The sequence below is a fragment of the Protopterus annectens genome, chromosome 8.part0 (genome assembly GCF_019279795.1).
Source record: "Protopterus annectens isolate FY-2018-M chromosome 8.part0, PAN1.0, whole genome shotgun sequence".
In the NCBI taxonomy this organism is placed as follows: domain Eukaryota; kingdom Metazoa; phylum Chordata; order Ceratodontiformes; family Protopteridae; genus Protopterus; species Protopterus annectens.
Window position 1 is genome coordinate 1,758,087,375 of NC_056741.1, and position 15,543 is coordinate 1,758,102,917.

A 15,543-nucleotide genomic window follows, 5' to 3' on the forward strand; every position below is an offset into this window, starting at 1 on the left:
GATGTTAAGATTTGCACTGGGTGTGATGAGGGTGGACAGGATCAGGAATAAGTATATTAGAGGGTCAGCCCAGGTTGGAAGGTTTGGAGACAAAGCCAGAGAGGCAAGATTACGTTGGTTTGGACATGTACTGAGGAGGGATGCTGAGTATATTGGGAAAAAGATGCTAAGGATGCAGCTACCATGTAACAAGAAAAGAGGAAGGCCTAAGATAAGGTTTATGGATGTGGTGAAAGAGGACATGCAGGTGGTTGGTGTGACAGAGCAAGATGCAGAGGATAGGAGAAAATGGAAACAGATGATCCACTGTGGTGACCCCTAATGGGAACAGCCAAAAGAAGTTGATGATATATATATATATATATATATATATATATATATATATATATATATATATATATATATATATATATATATATATATATATATATATATATATATATATATATATATATATGTATATATATATATATATATATATATATATATATATATATATATATATATATATATATATATATATATATATATATATATATATATATATATATAGGGAGAGTGAGATACCGAGAGACAGATATGTATACATATATGTATCCATCTGATCCGTAGGCATATTTATATATAACAAGTCATTCTGAGTTGGGAGCAACAGAATTGTGCTCTGCTTAACTATGTTTATGAGAATGCCCAATGCAATTTTTGCTAGTTATAAACTGACTCCAGCCCACATCTACCTGTACTCCAGTCCAGGATTTGTGTGTTACACAAAATGACATTTGTCTCTGTTTCTGCACTGCTGCACGTCACTGAACTTGGCTACATCTTTCTTCAGTTGTGTGATGTAATTAATATCTCACAAATGTTAAAAATATTGCACCACACACAGACTGACAGTCTGTAAAACAAAAAGTAATTCTACCTGACATCCAGAATAAGTAATTCCATCTAGATTAGAGCCATGAATGCCACCACACAAGCTAATTGCTTAGTCCTTTAAGCCATGCAAGCTGCTTAAGAGACAGTGATAATTCATCACACAATCAACTGCATACATACATATATTGTTATTCCTGGGCTAAGTAAGATATAGAATGCATGATTAGTTTCTATGTTACTGTCCTGGGACTGCCTGGCATGCTGATATACCATTGATGAGTTTGTATTACAGCACCTACAAGGGAACACTGCTGTTTTGGGGGTTGTGGAACACCACCACATGTTATGTTGGGATACATGGTAGTCTAACTATCATGTCACCCCACTGTCTAACATCTCTCTTGACAGATATACCAGTAATCTGTTGCAGTATGACTCCATGACTATTCTATGCATGAGGCTTAGTGAATACTCATGGAAACACAGTACTGGAATGGGTATTTATAGTCCCATCTAGATGTAATTTTTGTCCAAGTGGCCCACTATATTTACTTGCATAATATACCAGATCCATACACACAATGCCATATCATAATAATTCTTACGAGTACTGTGTAAGTTATGGACTTACCTTGCAATTGCAACAGCTGACCCAACTGTAGTTCAGGGCTGACTCTGTCTGATGCAAGCAGTACACAGCCAATACATGAGTAGGTAAAAGATGTGTGGGTTGCCTGCCATCATTTTTAATTTCTGTATGTGAGTAAGAGTAAGGTGTCAGTCCGCAGGGCCCTAGTTTGTCAGTTAATGTGCTATGCATTGCCTCTTAGCCAAAGCCAATGTATACTGAGCATGCCTACATCTGCCTACAGTAACATCAGCAGGAGGTTCATCCTCCAAGTCTTCCTGTGAATGTGGCTGTGGTGACATAGGCACTGGTGGGGGGCTGTGTATCCTGCCCCTTTGCTGATCCTGTTGTAGCTGTTTCCACATGATCATATTGTGTAGCATAGCACATACTGTGAATATATGTGCACATGTGGTTGGATATTACTGCAGGGCTCCATCAGATGTATCTAGGCACTGGAACCATGACTTCAGCAGGCCAAACACATGCTCTATAATGTTCCTAGTTTGTGCATGTGCCTCATTATGGCATTCTTCTGTGGGTGTGTGTGCATTTCTGAGGGGTATCATCATCCACGGTTCCAAGGCACAGCCAGCATCCCCCAGTAAATGGTCATGTGGGATGTCCCCCCTAGCAAACATCTGGTACAGCTGTGATGTGTGCCAGATATGGGAGTAGTGATAATTGCCAGGGCTGCCAGCACACACATTCATGATTATGTCCTGGGCATTGCACATGACCTGGCAGTTGATGGAGTGGTACTCCTTTCAGCTAATGTAGATTGTACCCTGCTCACCAGGTGCAGTCTTGATGTATACATGGGTGCAACCTATGGCACCCAGTACCTCAGGGTAGTGTGCTACATGGTAGAACTGTTGCATATTTTGGCCCTTACCTCAGGGGAGACTGGAAAAGATATGTGCTCACTAGCATGTGGTAGTATATCCTCCAGGAACTGGTGGAGTATCTTGGATGCAGATGCCTGTGACAACCCCATCATGTCCCCAGCTTGTCTTTGAGAAATACATGTAGCTAGTATCCTAAGGGCTACACATTCCTTTGTTTTCACTGAGATGGGCTCCCATCTGTTGGCTCTGCCTCTGAGTTGAGGGTGGCAGAGTTCAGTGAGTTCTTGTAATAAGTCCCTGTCCACCCTGTAGTGCTCTACAATCTCCAGGTCATGTAGCTCCTGAAAGGTTACCCTAGGTCTGAACACTCTTCTCCTTCTCAGTTGAGGCCTATTGCCAGCAGCAGTAGCAGCATTGCTTCTAGCACATACAGATTTAGCAGACCTGCAGCAGCCCCTAGCATTATCTCAGTTAAAATTCCCAAGTCTATACTCCAGTGGCCTAGAATATTGGGGGGAATCAGAATGTAGGGTCTATGCATATTTTATACAGGTCTGCTGTAGGTCCAGAATGTGTGATTGGCTAATTATTATGCATTTCACCTGCCTAGATTCTAATTAACATCATTTACTTACTCTATTGGTTCAGTTACTCATGCCCTTGGGACAAGGACTACAGTCGGTCTTGGCTGATCAACGAGAGCTTCTCAAATTTCTTCATTTAAAAACTACGGGCTCTTCACAAGGCAGTTCGAATGGTATGGGACGTAATTCGGACGCCCCAGATGAAACGGAACTTTCCAACTTTTTGAAAACACCTGCAGCGTTTCGGGAGGCTACTGAAAGCGTTCCTGCTGCTTCTGGACATAATGACTATGGCTCCGGGACAAATCTAGGTTCTACCTTTTCTGAATGGGTGAAACATAAACCCATTTTCCAATTTGTTGAAAATCATGAAAGCAATTCTAACGTAACCTTTTCTTTTGCTGACAACATGCGGACACTTGAGCAAAAACTATACAGGTATAAGACTCTCGAACTTGATAATCTTTACCTGCATGAATGTCTTAACAAACAGATTGTCCCCAAAGGTTTGCGGGTACATAAATACCCGAACAATGTTGTTAGTGGGAGTGATTTTCACTGTGAATTGGTCAAGATTTTTGATGAGTGTGGATTTGGTATAGTTAGGGCTATAATCAAAAGAAATTACATTGAAATTAAAGCTTTGCAAAAGGATATTTTTAAGTTGAATGAAACTGTTACCTCTGATTTAATGTTTACCATTGACTCTGAAAAACAAAAATACTACGATTTAAGGAAACAAATAGATCAACAATGTAACACAGTGTTGACTCGGAAATATAGGAAACTTAAAAGGGACATTAAGGAATACCAGGAGGGCAGGCAGTATCCTAATCCACCTAATTTCAGGGGTGGTATTTCATTTCAGCAAGCCCCCTAGAGATATTCCTAATGCACATGCTTTACAGCCCCCTGCCCATGAGTATCCCTTTCCTCCACCACAACATCACCTTGATGACGAGGCTAATTCTGACACTGATTTTTTACCCAGGAGGTCAGAACGCCTTCGTCAACAACCTCACGACAAGCAGGTGCAGCAACATTATTTGGGACCCCGTTCCCCTCGGCAGGTGGGGGGGTCAAAATCAGGGGGTGGAGGGCGAATCAAAAACAGGACTGGTAGAAACTGAGACTATTGAGGTAACAGCTATTGGTAATTATTCCATGCATACATTAAATGGATATCACATTTATAATTACAACGATGCAGTTATCTCTGACACATGGTTTTCTTTGTTCACTAAGGGTTTTAAGTTTCTGCCTAGTAAGTGTAGTAGCATTGTTAACACCATACTTGATGTCAAACTTTTTATACGTAAGCTCAATCTTCAGCATTTGTTTGGATCCACCACCACGGGCCCATGTTTAATGCTTAAAAAGTCTAGTACCTATAACCCTCCTCTACATCCACAAATTAGCAATTTGGAAAACAGGATTGTACACATGATACGGAGTAGAGTAAGAAAGTCCAAATATAATTCTAACCTTAATCAGGCTGAGAGCACCCTTTTGACTGAACTTAGTGTAGATTCCTCTGTCAGGGTCATGGAACCTGACAAAGGGGGCGGCACAGTAATTATGGACCAAGTAGTGTATGAGGCTAAAATGCACAATTTGTTATATGATACGGCGAAATACACTATTCCTTCCTTAAATGAAGTCCATATGTCATACAAAAAAATTGACCTGGCCATTCAGGATCTTTTGGACCAGGAAGTTATTGAATTTGACCTTTATACTTTCCTGAACAATCCACACCCAAAAGTACCCACAATTTTCGGGGTGCCTAAAATACATAAGAATGTAATAGACCCTCCTCTTAGACCTATTGTGGCTGCCCAGGGGTCCAAAACCCACAACCTTTCCAAATTTTTGGATTGGAAGCTAAAGCAGCTGTGGGGAAAACAACAACACTTACTTAAGGACTCCTGGGAATTTTTGCGGGGGATCACCAATGAACTTCATAGGCCCAACCTATTGTTTGTAACCATTGATGTGGTAGACCTTTTTTCAGTAATCCCACATGCAATTGGGTTGGCTTGGATGGAGGAGGCTCTTTGGGAATGTGAAGGTGTCACAAACAATGATGTTATATTAGTCTTCCATTTACTAGAGTTGGTTCTTAGTAACAACTATGTATACTTTTGTGGGGAATATTTTCAGCAGACTTCGGGTGTTTCTATGGGAGCTAATTGTGCTCCGACCTATGCTGACATCATTTTGTCAGTATGGGAGAAAAAGTATGTACTTCACAGTGAATTTTCCAAGTACTGGATTCATTACACCCGGTTTTTAGATGACATCTGTATTTTTTGGACAGGACCAAGGCATTGTGTAGAAGAATTTGTAATCTATCTGCATTCAACAACAAAATTTCTGAAATTCACACATGACATCTCAGCCAACCAAGTCAACTATCTAGATGTCACTCTTTACAAACATGCTGATAGTTTCAGTTCATGTACATATAGAAAGCCTTCATTTTGTAATAGTTACCTGCACTACCTCAGTTCACATCCTAAATTCCAAAAAAGGTCTATAATCAAGGGTCAATTTGTCAGGGTCTCCCGCATGACATCGGATGACCATATTTTTCAAATTGAGGGGGACAAACTGAGCTCCCTATTTGTGGACAGGGGATACCCTACATCTTTGATTAACTTGGTTCATGAGGAGGTTTGTTCTGCTAGGGGTACTAGATTTTTTCCTATTTTAGGGAAGAGACGACTTGATGTATCTAATGAAAGTTCCCCCTCCTCTTTTAACACACTTGGTTCTAATTTGGTATTTGTTACTGAAAATAGTGAGGATGTAGGACACATTAGGTATATTATTCAAAAAGAATTGAGCACTTTCAAGGACTTTACTGACTTGAACAATCTAAAGGACTTGACATGTAAATTCGTATATAGAAGGGGTCTCAACATCAAGAGGGTTTTGGAACACAACACCAGTTATAGTATTTCCAACCAACCTAGAAAAGGCACTTTTCGTTGTGGACACTGCAGGCAGTGTAAATATGTCATTAATAAGGAACATGTCTACTTAGAAAGTAGGAACAGGAAGATTTGTGCTCAGAGATTTCACAATTGCAATTCTATGGGTATAGTTTATTTGGCTGTTTGCCGGTCTTGCCAAGCATTTTATGTTGGCAAGACCGAAAGACAGTTAAAGAGGCGTATCTATGAACATTGCTATGAAATTCAAAAACAATGTAATACTAACGCTCTTTACAGGCACACAGTGGTGTGCGAATCTGCTTTTTTCATGTTCTTTGTGTTGGAAACAGTTCCTAAAAGTATTAGGGGAGGGCATTGGGAAGCTAGACTATCCCATAGAGAGACTTGTTGGCAGATTTTATTAGCTTCCAACAAACCTCCGGGTCTTAATGACCTTATTTCTATTATGCCCTACCTAAAACTTAAAGCAGAACAATTGTAATGATGTAAATGTGTAATATTAAGGTTCTAGTAATATTTTAATTACAATACATGCATTCATTGCATTTATATATGGTTGATGGTAGAATACCATTGCATTCATTTACAAAACAATATGTTTAGATATCGTATTTTACATAATTTTATTATGAAATTTAGCAGGATGCATGTAATTTTATAGACACGAGGCTTGCATTCCATTTGTCCTCATTTTTATATCATTTTCTCTTTTTTAATTTGTGCAATTTTATGTTTGGAAGTTTTTCAGCACAACTGTGGATATATCTGTTTTTCAAAAATCTATTAAGTTAAAACAGATTGTCTATTCAATAACATTGCAAGTGCAGTTTCTGTTTGGAATTTGCAAGGTCTATGTTTACATACATTTTTTAACATCAATGTAAATGTAGCTGCAGCTTTAAGAATGATTCACTTTATATGGATACTTATTCAATTAACTGATTAACTATTGTATATAAATGTGGGTATGTTCATCAGGTTTTTATCTGAATTAGTTGCATTGGCGACGAAAACGTGGATTTGTTGTGGCGTTAAAAATAAAGACTTTCTGTGCAGTTTGCCTTCTATGGTTTTTCAGCTACTGGAATATCGTTGTGCCTTATAGTGTTGTTGGCTTCCTTCTCCTTGTGGATCCTCCTCGTCTGCTTGCTGCCCTTTGTGTGGTGTGTTGGTAACTTTGCAGTTTTCTTTGATTCTTGTTAATTAACATTATTTGCTGGCCCTACTTTATTGTGCAATGTGGTGCTCTATGCAACACTGTGCAGCATAGCTCATACAAAATTCAAAATTAATAACTGAATATATCCAGTTTTCATTACTGGTTACTTATGTCATCACTATGACCTTGGTGGTCTTTTTCACATGAACACGCTCGACTATGCAATACACCATTGTAACATGTGCACCAGGAATTTAAAAAAAAAATTAAAAGTAATGGGATCCTCCCCCCCCACACTGGCAACAACATCCAGTGGAAATATCAATATGATATAGAAATGTACATGAAAGGGATCTGCGGACATGGTTACTACTTTTACCAGTTCAAAAAATTCACCTCTTTTGCATTCATATCCATGCCGACAGCCTGGTAACTACACAGTTCATAGCTGTGTGACGTAGGCAACAGCACCAATGAACCATTATAAGGACCCAGAGCAAAGCTCTATAATACCTTTCTAACAACTATTATAAAATACTCATTACTGCTTTTTTTTATTTTTCAATTCAGCATCTTTGGGCACTGTGGTGCATAGCGCACACATGCCAAAATCATTAAAAAAATAATAATTTATTTTTCATATTCTCCTGCACTTTCAGACATCTGCATTCATTTTTCACACATCAATGTATGTGATCTAACCATTTCTGGGGAGTTATGTCTATATTTGTGGACTTTTACATCCCCTTCTTTCCATGTACACTCAGATACAGATACAGGGTCTACACAGATGCCTTTCTGCTTGTTGGATCACTACACCTGGGTCATTTGCATAAGATTCACCTGCTTATGAGGTAATTTGCATTACACAGAACTTTCCTTGTTTGCACATGCTTGCTGGAAGCTAAGCAGCACTTAGTAAATCTAAAACCGTTCGTGCTCATGTATGCATCGCCATGATGCATACACAAAAAAAAATCATCTAGGCTTTAATGAATTCCCCTGTATCACTCTTATTGTCCCATAAAACTTCAATAAGTTGTTTGCTAATTTGTTTAAATATTGCATTTGACATCATAGTGAATGCACTTTTAATTACAATTTAATTGAGAAGTCCAAAATTAGGTTTTAACCGTTTTGGCTATTTCTTGCATAATTTGATCTAATACTTAGGAAATGATGTCTGGAAGAAGAATTTGACATCTTGGATATAGACAACAACCTTTGACATCAGAAATCACCCCTCCTCTGTTATACTCTACATAGCCACAGGATCTGCAACCATTTTTTTTCAACTTCTGGTCTCATAGATCTTTATGTGTTAAACTATAGAATTGCATGCTCTTCTGAAGCTTACTGTCATCTCTCCCATAATCTTCTAGTCCTAAAGTATTTAGATGACCTGGTCATCTATAGGTTATCCTCCTACTACATAGCCATCCAAGCACTGAATAGGTTAACTTGAATAAACTTCACCTTAATCCTGGAAAGATAAATGCTTTACAGGTCTGCACAAAAATAAAGTCTTTCGCTCAGACATGGAAATGAAAATCAGCAGTAGCATTTTCCCTGAATCTGTTAAATATTTCAAATATCTAGGTCTCTGGCTTGACAATAATCTCAACTTGCTGTTTTACATACAGAAACAGAAGATACAATGTATTAAATCATTTTCTGGGCTTGGAAAATCCCTCATTTCTTATCTCTAGCTGAGTGAGATGCACTGGAGAAAAATGTTTTCCTTTCACAATTAGAATACAGTCTTCTTGTTACTGCCTTCACATGAAAGAAGGAGCTGACTACACTAAAAATGATCACTAATAAAATCTGCTGCTTCAAAACACTTGACTCTAGTGCTGAAGACCATTGCTCAATTCTAAACACAGGTTAACTGGATCCCCATCCAACAGAGAGCTGAGTTCTCTGTCCTGCTTAAACTTCTGAATAAAAATATTTTTGTCTGTTTTGCAGGTAGATTCACTATAAGAGGAAGGGTCTACCTCAGACCTCAACCAAGCTCACATTCTGCTCTTCATTTAACCCCTTCATCTAACACATGCAGTAACTTTACCTTTTCAGTCCTTGCTTCCAGTGTTTGGCAATTGCTCTCCCAAGCATAATATATCTGAACGACTATCTCAACCTCAGAAAAATCTCTTAGGGATCAATTGACAAAAAAGAAGATATGCCATTGTTTCCCATCTGCCAACATTACCTAAAACATCAATAAAACTTTGTTCATTATACTTATTGTATCTACTTGTCCCCACTTTAATGAACCAAACTGCTACAATTTCTAATTACGTTATCAAGTCTAACTACCTATCATGCCTTGTTTATCACTTTGCCAACTGCAAACACAATTCCTCCGTCGCTGTCTTTCCCTGATCATCTTTCTTACGCCCCTAAGCCTTCTTCTTGAAAGCCAGTTTTATTCATTTATATGTATTTCTGCTATACTATAACTCCATCTTGCAACTGTTTGCCTACTTTATGTTCATCAGTGCATGATTGTTATTTCTTTCCCTTTACATGTTTTCTGGACACTCAAGGTAAGCCTGATATAAGTCCAAATGGATCATTACTCTATCCCGATTAACAAATATAGATAAATAAGTAAATTCAAATACTGTAAATACAATAAATATCCTTTTTAGTTCTATGAAAAACAATACTGTCTTCACTTCTTTTTCAGCTTTAGAGACACTCAGTAGGCGAGCTCCACAACATCAATGAAAAAATATCTAAAGCTCACATCATCAGTAGAGCACCCTTTAAAGTGCCAGTGGTTTCATATATGACTTCAATTTCTAACTGGGTCTAGAACCTACAACTTTCAGATTCAGACACAGATATGTTACTTAATACCTCTGTCACACTAACATTTTAAAGTAATTTGGAAGGAATCATTTAGAAGAAGTGAAATTCTGTTTTCATAGCATCCACATCTCAATAAAAACAACTTTACATTCAAATGTAATCAAATTCCTGTGTAATCATATCCATCTGTTAAGATTTCCTAAGTCATTTCCATGTCAGTCAGTTTATCTTTAACAAGTGACTGGTAAGAAAAAAAATGGAGTTATGAGTAAAAACAAAATAGTAAGAAAATAAGACATCTGAGAGACAACATGAACACTGAGTCATTTTTTCATATAAAAAGAGGGAACGTATACGGTTTGCATTATCTCTTTCTAATGAAATTACACCTGGTCTCATCCGTATACATTCACTTTATCACCATTCACATTCCCTTCCCCAGCACTACTTTTTTGATTACTGGGCACTTGCAGTTTGGTTTGCAGCAGTCAGCCCTCTCCTTGATGTAATTTTTTATATTGTGGGATTCCACAGGGCCTGGTATAGGATGGTGGAAAATGTACTAAGAAACAGATTATTGAACAGCTCTGTACAGAAGAATGCAAGTAAGGCAGTGAGACATTCATTGTGGTGTGTGTGTGTGTGTGTGTGTGTGTGTGTGTGTGTGTGTGTGTGTGTGTGTGTGTGTGTGTGTGTGTGTGTGTGTGTGTGTGTGTGTAATATGCATGCATGCGCATATGATGTGCATGCATGTGTATTTGGGTATATAGGCTTGCAGCTGTGTGACAGTCTGTGCATATGTCTGTGAAACCATCAGTTATGAATTTATCCTTAAACTAAAGCAATCATAGACAATAACACTTCCAGTAATGCAGTGTAGGCCTTGCTCTATAAGAGTGCTGCTTCAATATCCTTTACATTTGTATAAGTGACAGCCTTACCTTGAACATTAGGGTAAATCATCATTAACAGTAATGCCCATCTCAAAGCAGTTGCTGTGGTGTCTGTACCAGCTAAAAACAAATCAGACATCAAGATAAGCAGATTTTCTTCATCAAAGGAGGAGCCATCATGTTTTCTCTGTAACAACCAAACAGATAACGCTTAGCAAATGCTGCAAAAAAGAAATGTTTTATGCACTAAAAAAATACAGGATTATTTTCCTTAAAATGATTTATACAACCAAATCATGCAAGAAATTGTTTAACAGTATTTTTCCCCATTATTCAGTGAAACTAGATAAACAGCGATATCTGCTGTGCACAAGGTCAGAAAAACAATAACCATACTGTCTGTTATTCCTGTATTACTTAAGGAATGTCAGACAGCAATGTTTGGCCAATATGTATAACCTTTGAGTAATCATTAGTAAATGGTTATCTTTTCGTGACCAGATGTATTTTTGCTTGGCCTTGTTTTTACCAGTTCAAGCACATTACTCAGATTAGGTCTTTTACTCCATATGCTCTATCAGTGATTGTTCAGGCCTTGTTTAAGCATTATCTCTTCTATTGCAATACTTTCTATTTAGACAGGCCTTTCAAGCCCTGAGCCTGATAGGTTTTAGTGAGTGCAGGCATCATCTGCTATACTTTCTACATGGACCCCTGTTCTTTGTTCCTTGTAGTGGCTCAATGTTGAATTTCTGATTATTTTTAAGCCAGATGGCATGATACTTAGTGCCCTTCATGACCTGGATGCTGCCTTTATTAAAGATGTTTTTCTGCCCTACTAAATTTCTAGGGAACTCAGCTTATCTACCTTGGATGTGTTGGTGATTTCCAGGTTAGGGCTCAAATCCTGTGGACAAGGGTTTTTTTATTATTTATTCTTCAGTGTTGTGGAACTTGCTAATATAGCAAAATTACGGGAGGAACTCCTTACACTTTTTACGGACATGAACCTACTTCTTGCATACAGCATTTCAGAACCCTGTTTGAATTCTAAATGTACTTCATGTTTTTTTCATAATTATTTAATTTCACAACTTGGTTATTGCAATACTTATATTTAGGTATATTTTAGGTATATTTTACTTTCTAAAGTCCATAATTCTCTTGAACATAATATTTTTGAATGTATTTGCTTTCTGAACTTATTTTGCCAATTTATTTCTGAGTCATATTGTAATGGGCTTTCTTATAATCATATAAATTACGACTGATTGATTTATAGATTAATTGACTGATTCATATTAGCAATCTCTACAAGATCTGGGAAAGTAATATAATGCAATATTAAGTAATTATACAAAACACTGAGCATACTTGATCAAAAACTATAACTGGCCAATATGTTGTCTCATGAGTAGTAAGATACACTTCTCATTGACCCCAGTTGTAAAACTTGAGAAGCCCCAAAGAATGAAGGCTCAATGAAAAGATAATATGGCAGCTTGTCACAAGGCTGATTTAGTAAGTGTTGTATTTAGTGTATAGTACACAAATTCTTGAAATTAAAAAAAACAAACAAAAAAAAAGCATTTTGATTGACTATAGTGAAAAAGGTTCTTCTTATTCAACACTGCTGCAGTAGCCTATGCTATGTGGGTAATACCCTGCATAGGATATAACAGCTGAACAGCTAACAGAAGACACAGCTGCATACTGGTGCCTGCTCTTATGATCAGTAATGCCTAGTGTTAACTATTATGGCTATGTGCCTCACTGGTGGAAAAAAATAGACAATGGGCCATGGCAGTATTTCCTCTGCCTTCTGTTGTCTGCTTTCTTGTGTATGTTGCTTATGTCTGACTGGTACACTCTGTTACAGATATTGCTTATGTCTGACTGGTACACTCTGTTACATATATTGTAGATACCCTAATTGCTTTACTTTACCCCACCAAATCATTCCCCAGATGCACAGACTGACCATATTCTCTTTGCCTACTGTGTTGTTATTCTTTCCTGAAATATGTTTGGTCATCCTTGATGAGACAGTGTCTTCATTAAACCCCATACTAGCTGTTCGAACTGGCAGTGGTACATGGGCACATATATTCCCAAGAATTAACTGTCCAATATTACAGAATGCAGCTACTGTGCTTATCTGTCATGTTGATGAATTTATTTGGTGTTGTTTGCACATCAGACGATGTCAGGCTGTCATACAGATCTAACAGCACTCCATAAAGTCTAATATTATGAAGTCATCTCAAGCAAAACTATATTCAGGTTACAGTGAGATACAAAGCACTCCGTTGTACCTCTTCACACACCTTCATGTCCACATATTCACAAGGGCGGACACTCTAGGCTGCTCAGAGCAAAAGGCCTCTGTAGTATTTTCCCTGTTTCTTATTGAACCTGTAATGTGCGGCATTGTTTTAACTGTACAATACTATACTTGCCTACAGCCTGCAAACAACTGTACATGTACACACACACACACACACACACACACACACACACACACACACACACACACACACACACACTCACTTTTCACACACAAACACATACACTCACACACACACACACACACACACACACACACACACACACACACACACACACACACACACACACACACACACACACACACACACACATGCACATGCACGCACACGCACACACGCACACACACACACAAACACAGATGAAGCAAATAAAACTTAATTACCCCTTGTTTTCTGTTCAGTGCATCATACCTACTGATATGGAACAACCTTCCTCTTTATGGTAAATTAAATTAAATGCACAACTTTACTCATTAAACATTTATCAACCCCTTCAAGACATATCCTACGCAGATTAACAGGGATAAAATGAGACAACAAGATCGAAGAAATATATGGTACAAATAACTAATATTGGAATTATCAAGAAATTATGTTTTCTTTGTTCTGAAAACATGCTCCATCAACAAGATATCTGTTGCTTAAGCACTGGCAATGTTTTCTTCTGGTCGGGGGTTAAATCACTGCTTCTAAAATTTAAAGTAGTCACCATTCCTTGATTTCAACTGAATTGTTCTTCTTCTGAAACCAAATACTCATCTTCTTTCTTTTTTTTATTTTAGTCTTACGCTGTCTTGGCAAGCCAACATGTGTTCCTTTATAGGTGAGATCTGAGAGCAGTCTCTGGTTAAGTGACTTTCTTAGATTCAGACAATAAACAAACAGAAGTGGAAAAAGTCTTGCTGTTTTAAAAATATTAACTCTCCACTAAACCTTAACTTTTTTTTTTCCATAATAAATTTTTATTGATATATATTTTCAAAATACAATAAAATCACACACATAATTCACTACTATTACTATCAAAACTATATACAATATCTACATGAAATGCTTCCATATAAAAACTGTCATTATTCCAAAAAAGAAGACACCAGGGAAGAAAAACAAAGCCAAAACATTTGTAAAAGTACTTTGCATCCATACATATCATACATATTTTCAAAACATTGTTTCCTCCACATATACATCCAAACTTTAATATATTCCTAATAACAGTATTATGCTAATATAATGTTAAAAACCTTTTCCCATATTTTCAGGTTATTAATATTTTTGTTACTTTGCTTCAGGAGTAATTTATGTGCTAATATATGCTTTATAGCCACAAACTTGAAATTATCCCATGATGTCTTATCTGGTTCTAACCAATTTGTAGCTATATATAACTTCATCAGCAAAAAAATATTCATACATATTATAGTTTGTAACCTAGAGAGCTCTCTTGGAGGAACATGTAGAATCATAAATTCCCATGATAACGTTGAACTTTGATAACCCATCTTTTGTAGTTGTGTTCTAAGAGAGTTCCAAAGTTTATATATACACTTGCAGCTCCAGAACATATGAAGAAGATCCACCATTTGATTTGTGCAATATGGACAAGTTGGAGAATTTCTAGGATTAAATTTATGTAACCTAAGACGAGTATAATAAGCATTATTCCAAATCATCAACTGCGTATACATCAATTTTTGAAAAGAGACCGATTTTATTGTTAAATCAATTGCTTTTAATACCTGATTATCTGCTACTGTCATTTTGTTTACCCAATACCCTGACAACAGAATTTTATCCTGGAATTTTAAATCTTTAATTAATTTATTTGTTGTTGTTATAAATTTGACCTCCTGTTGGAGAGCCTGCCACAATTCAGAGCATTTATCCACAATTCCAACTACCGGTTTAAAGTTTTCAAAATGACTCAGAGCAAGTTCTCTGATTTGTCTCATGACAACCATATAACTCTTAGGAAGATTCAATTCTTGCCTAACTTGTGAAGCCGATAAATGAAATTTATTAAAAACATCAATCAGAGTCAAATTAACTATTAATGGGAATTTACTAAGATCAATCAACTGATTATTTAGTTTAAAATTGGGATTCCTATGGAAAGGCTGAAAACCATCATATATTGCAACAAGTCTACTGATTGGAATAAATTTTGCAAAGATGACACATATGTTTTAAGTGGTCCATAATCCCATACTTTATCAAACTAGTTTTATCCAAAAAGGGTAAAGCTTTAGGATTTATGTTCCGATCTAGAATATGCTTGTAATTCAAGACCACCCAAGTTGATATCCACTTTGTACTAATTACCTCATAATTAGCAATTCTTAAACACCTGTTGGCATTCACAATTAAATAGTATACTTCAAAATTCGGTAACTCAAGTCCTCCTCTACTCTTCGGGGGCATTAA

General features: G+C 37.1%; 1 protein-coding gene across 1 annotated transcript in view; it reads right to left on the reverse strand.

Annotated features, from left to right (window-relative positions):
• The window catches only part of LOC122808558 (cytochrome P450 2D15-like), a 311,295-nt gene that overhangs the window by 117,220 nt on the left and 178,532 nt on the right, over nucleotides 1-15,543 (reverse strand). Inside the window, exon 6 of the mRNA XM_044079513.1 lies at nucleotides 10,820-10,981. Within this exon, the coding sequence (XP_043935448.1) occupies nucleotides 10,820-10,981 (162 nt within the window). The remainder of the gene's footprint in view (nucleotides 1-10,819; nucleotides 10,982-15,543) is intronic.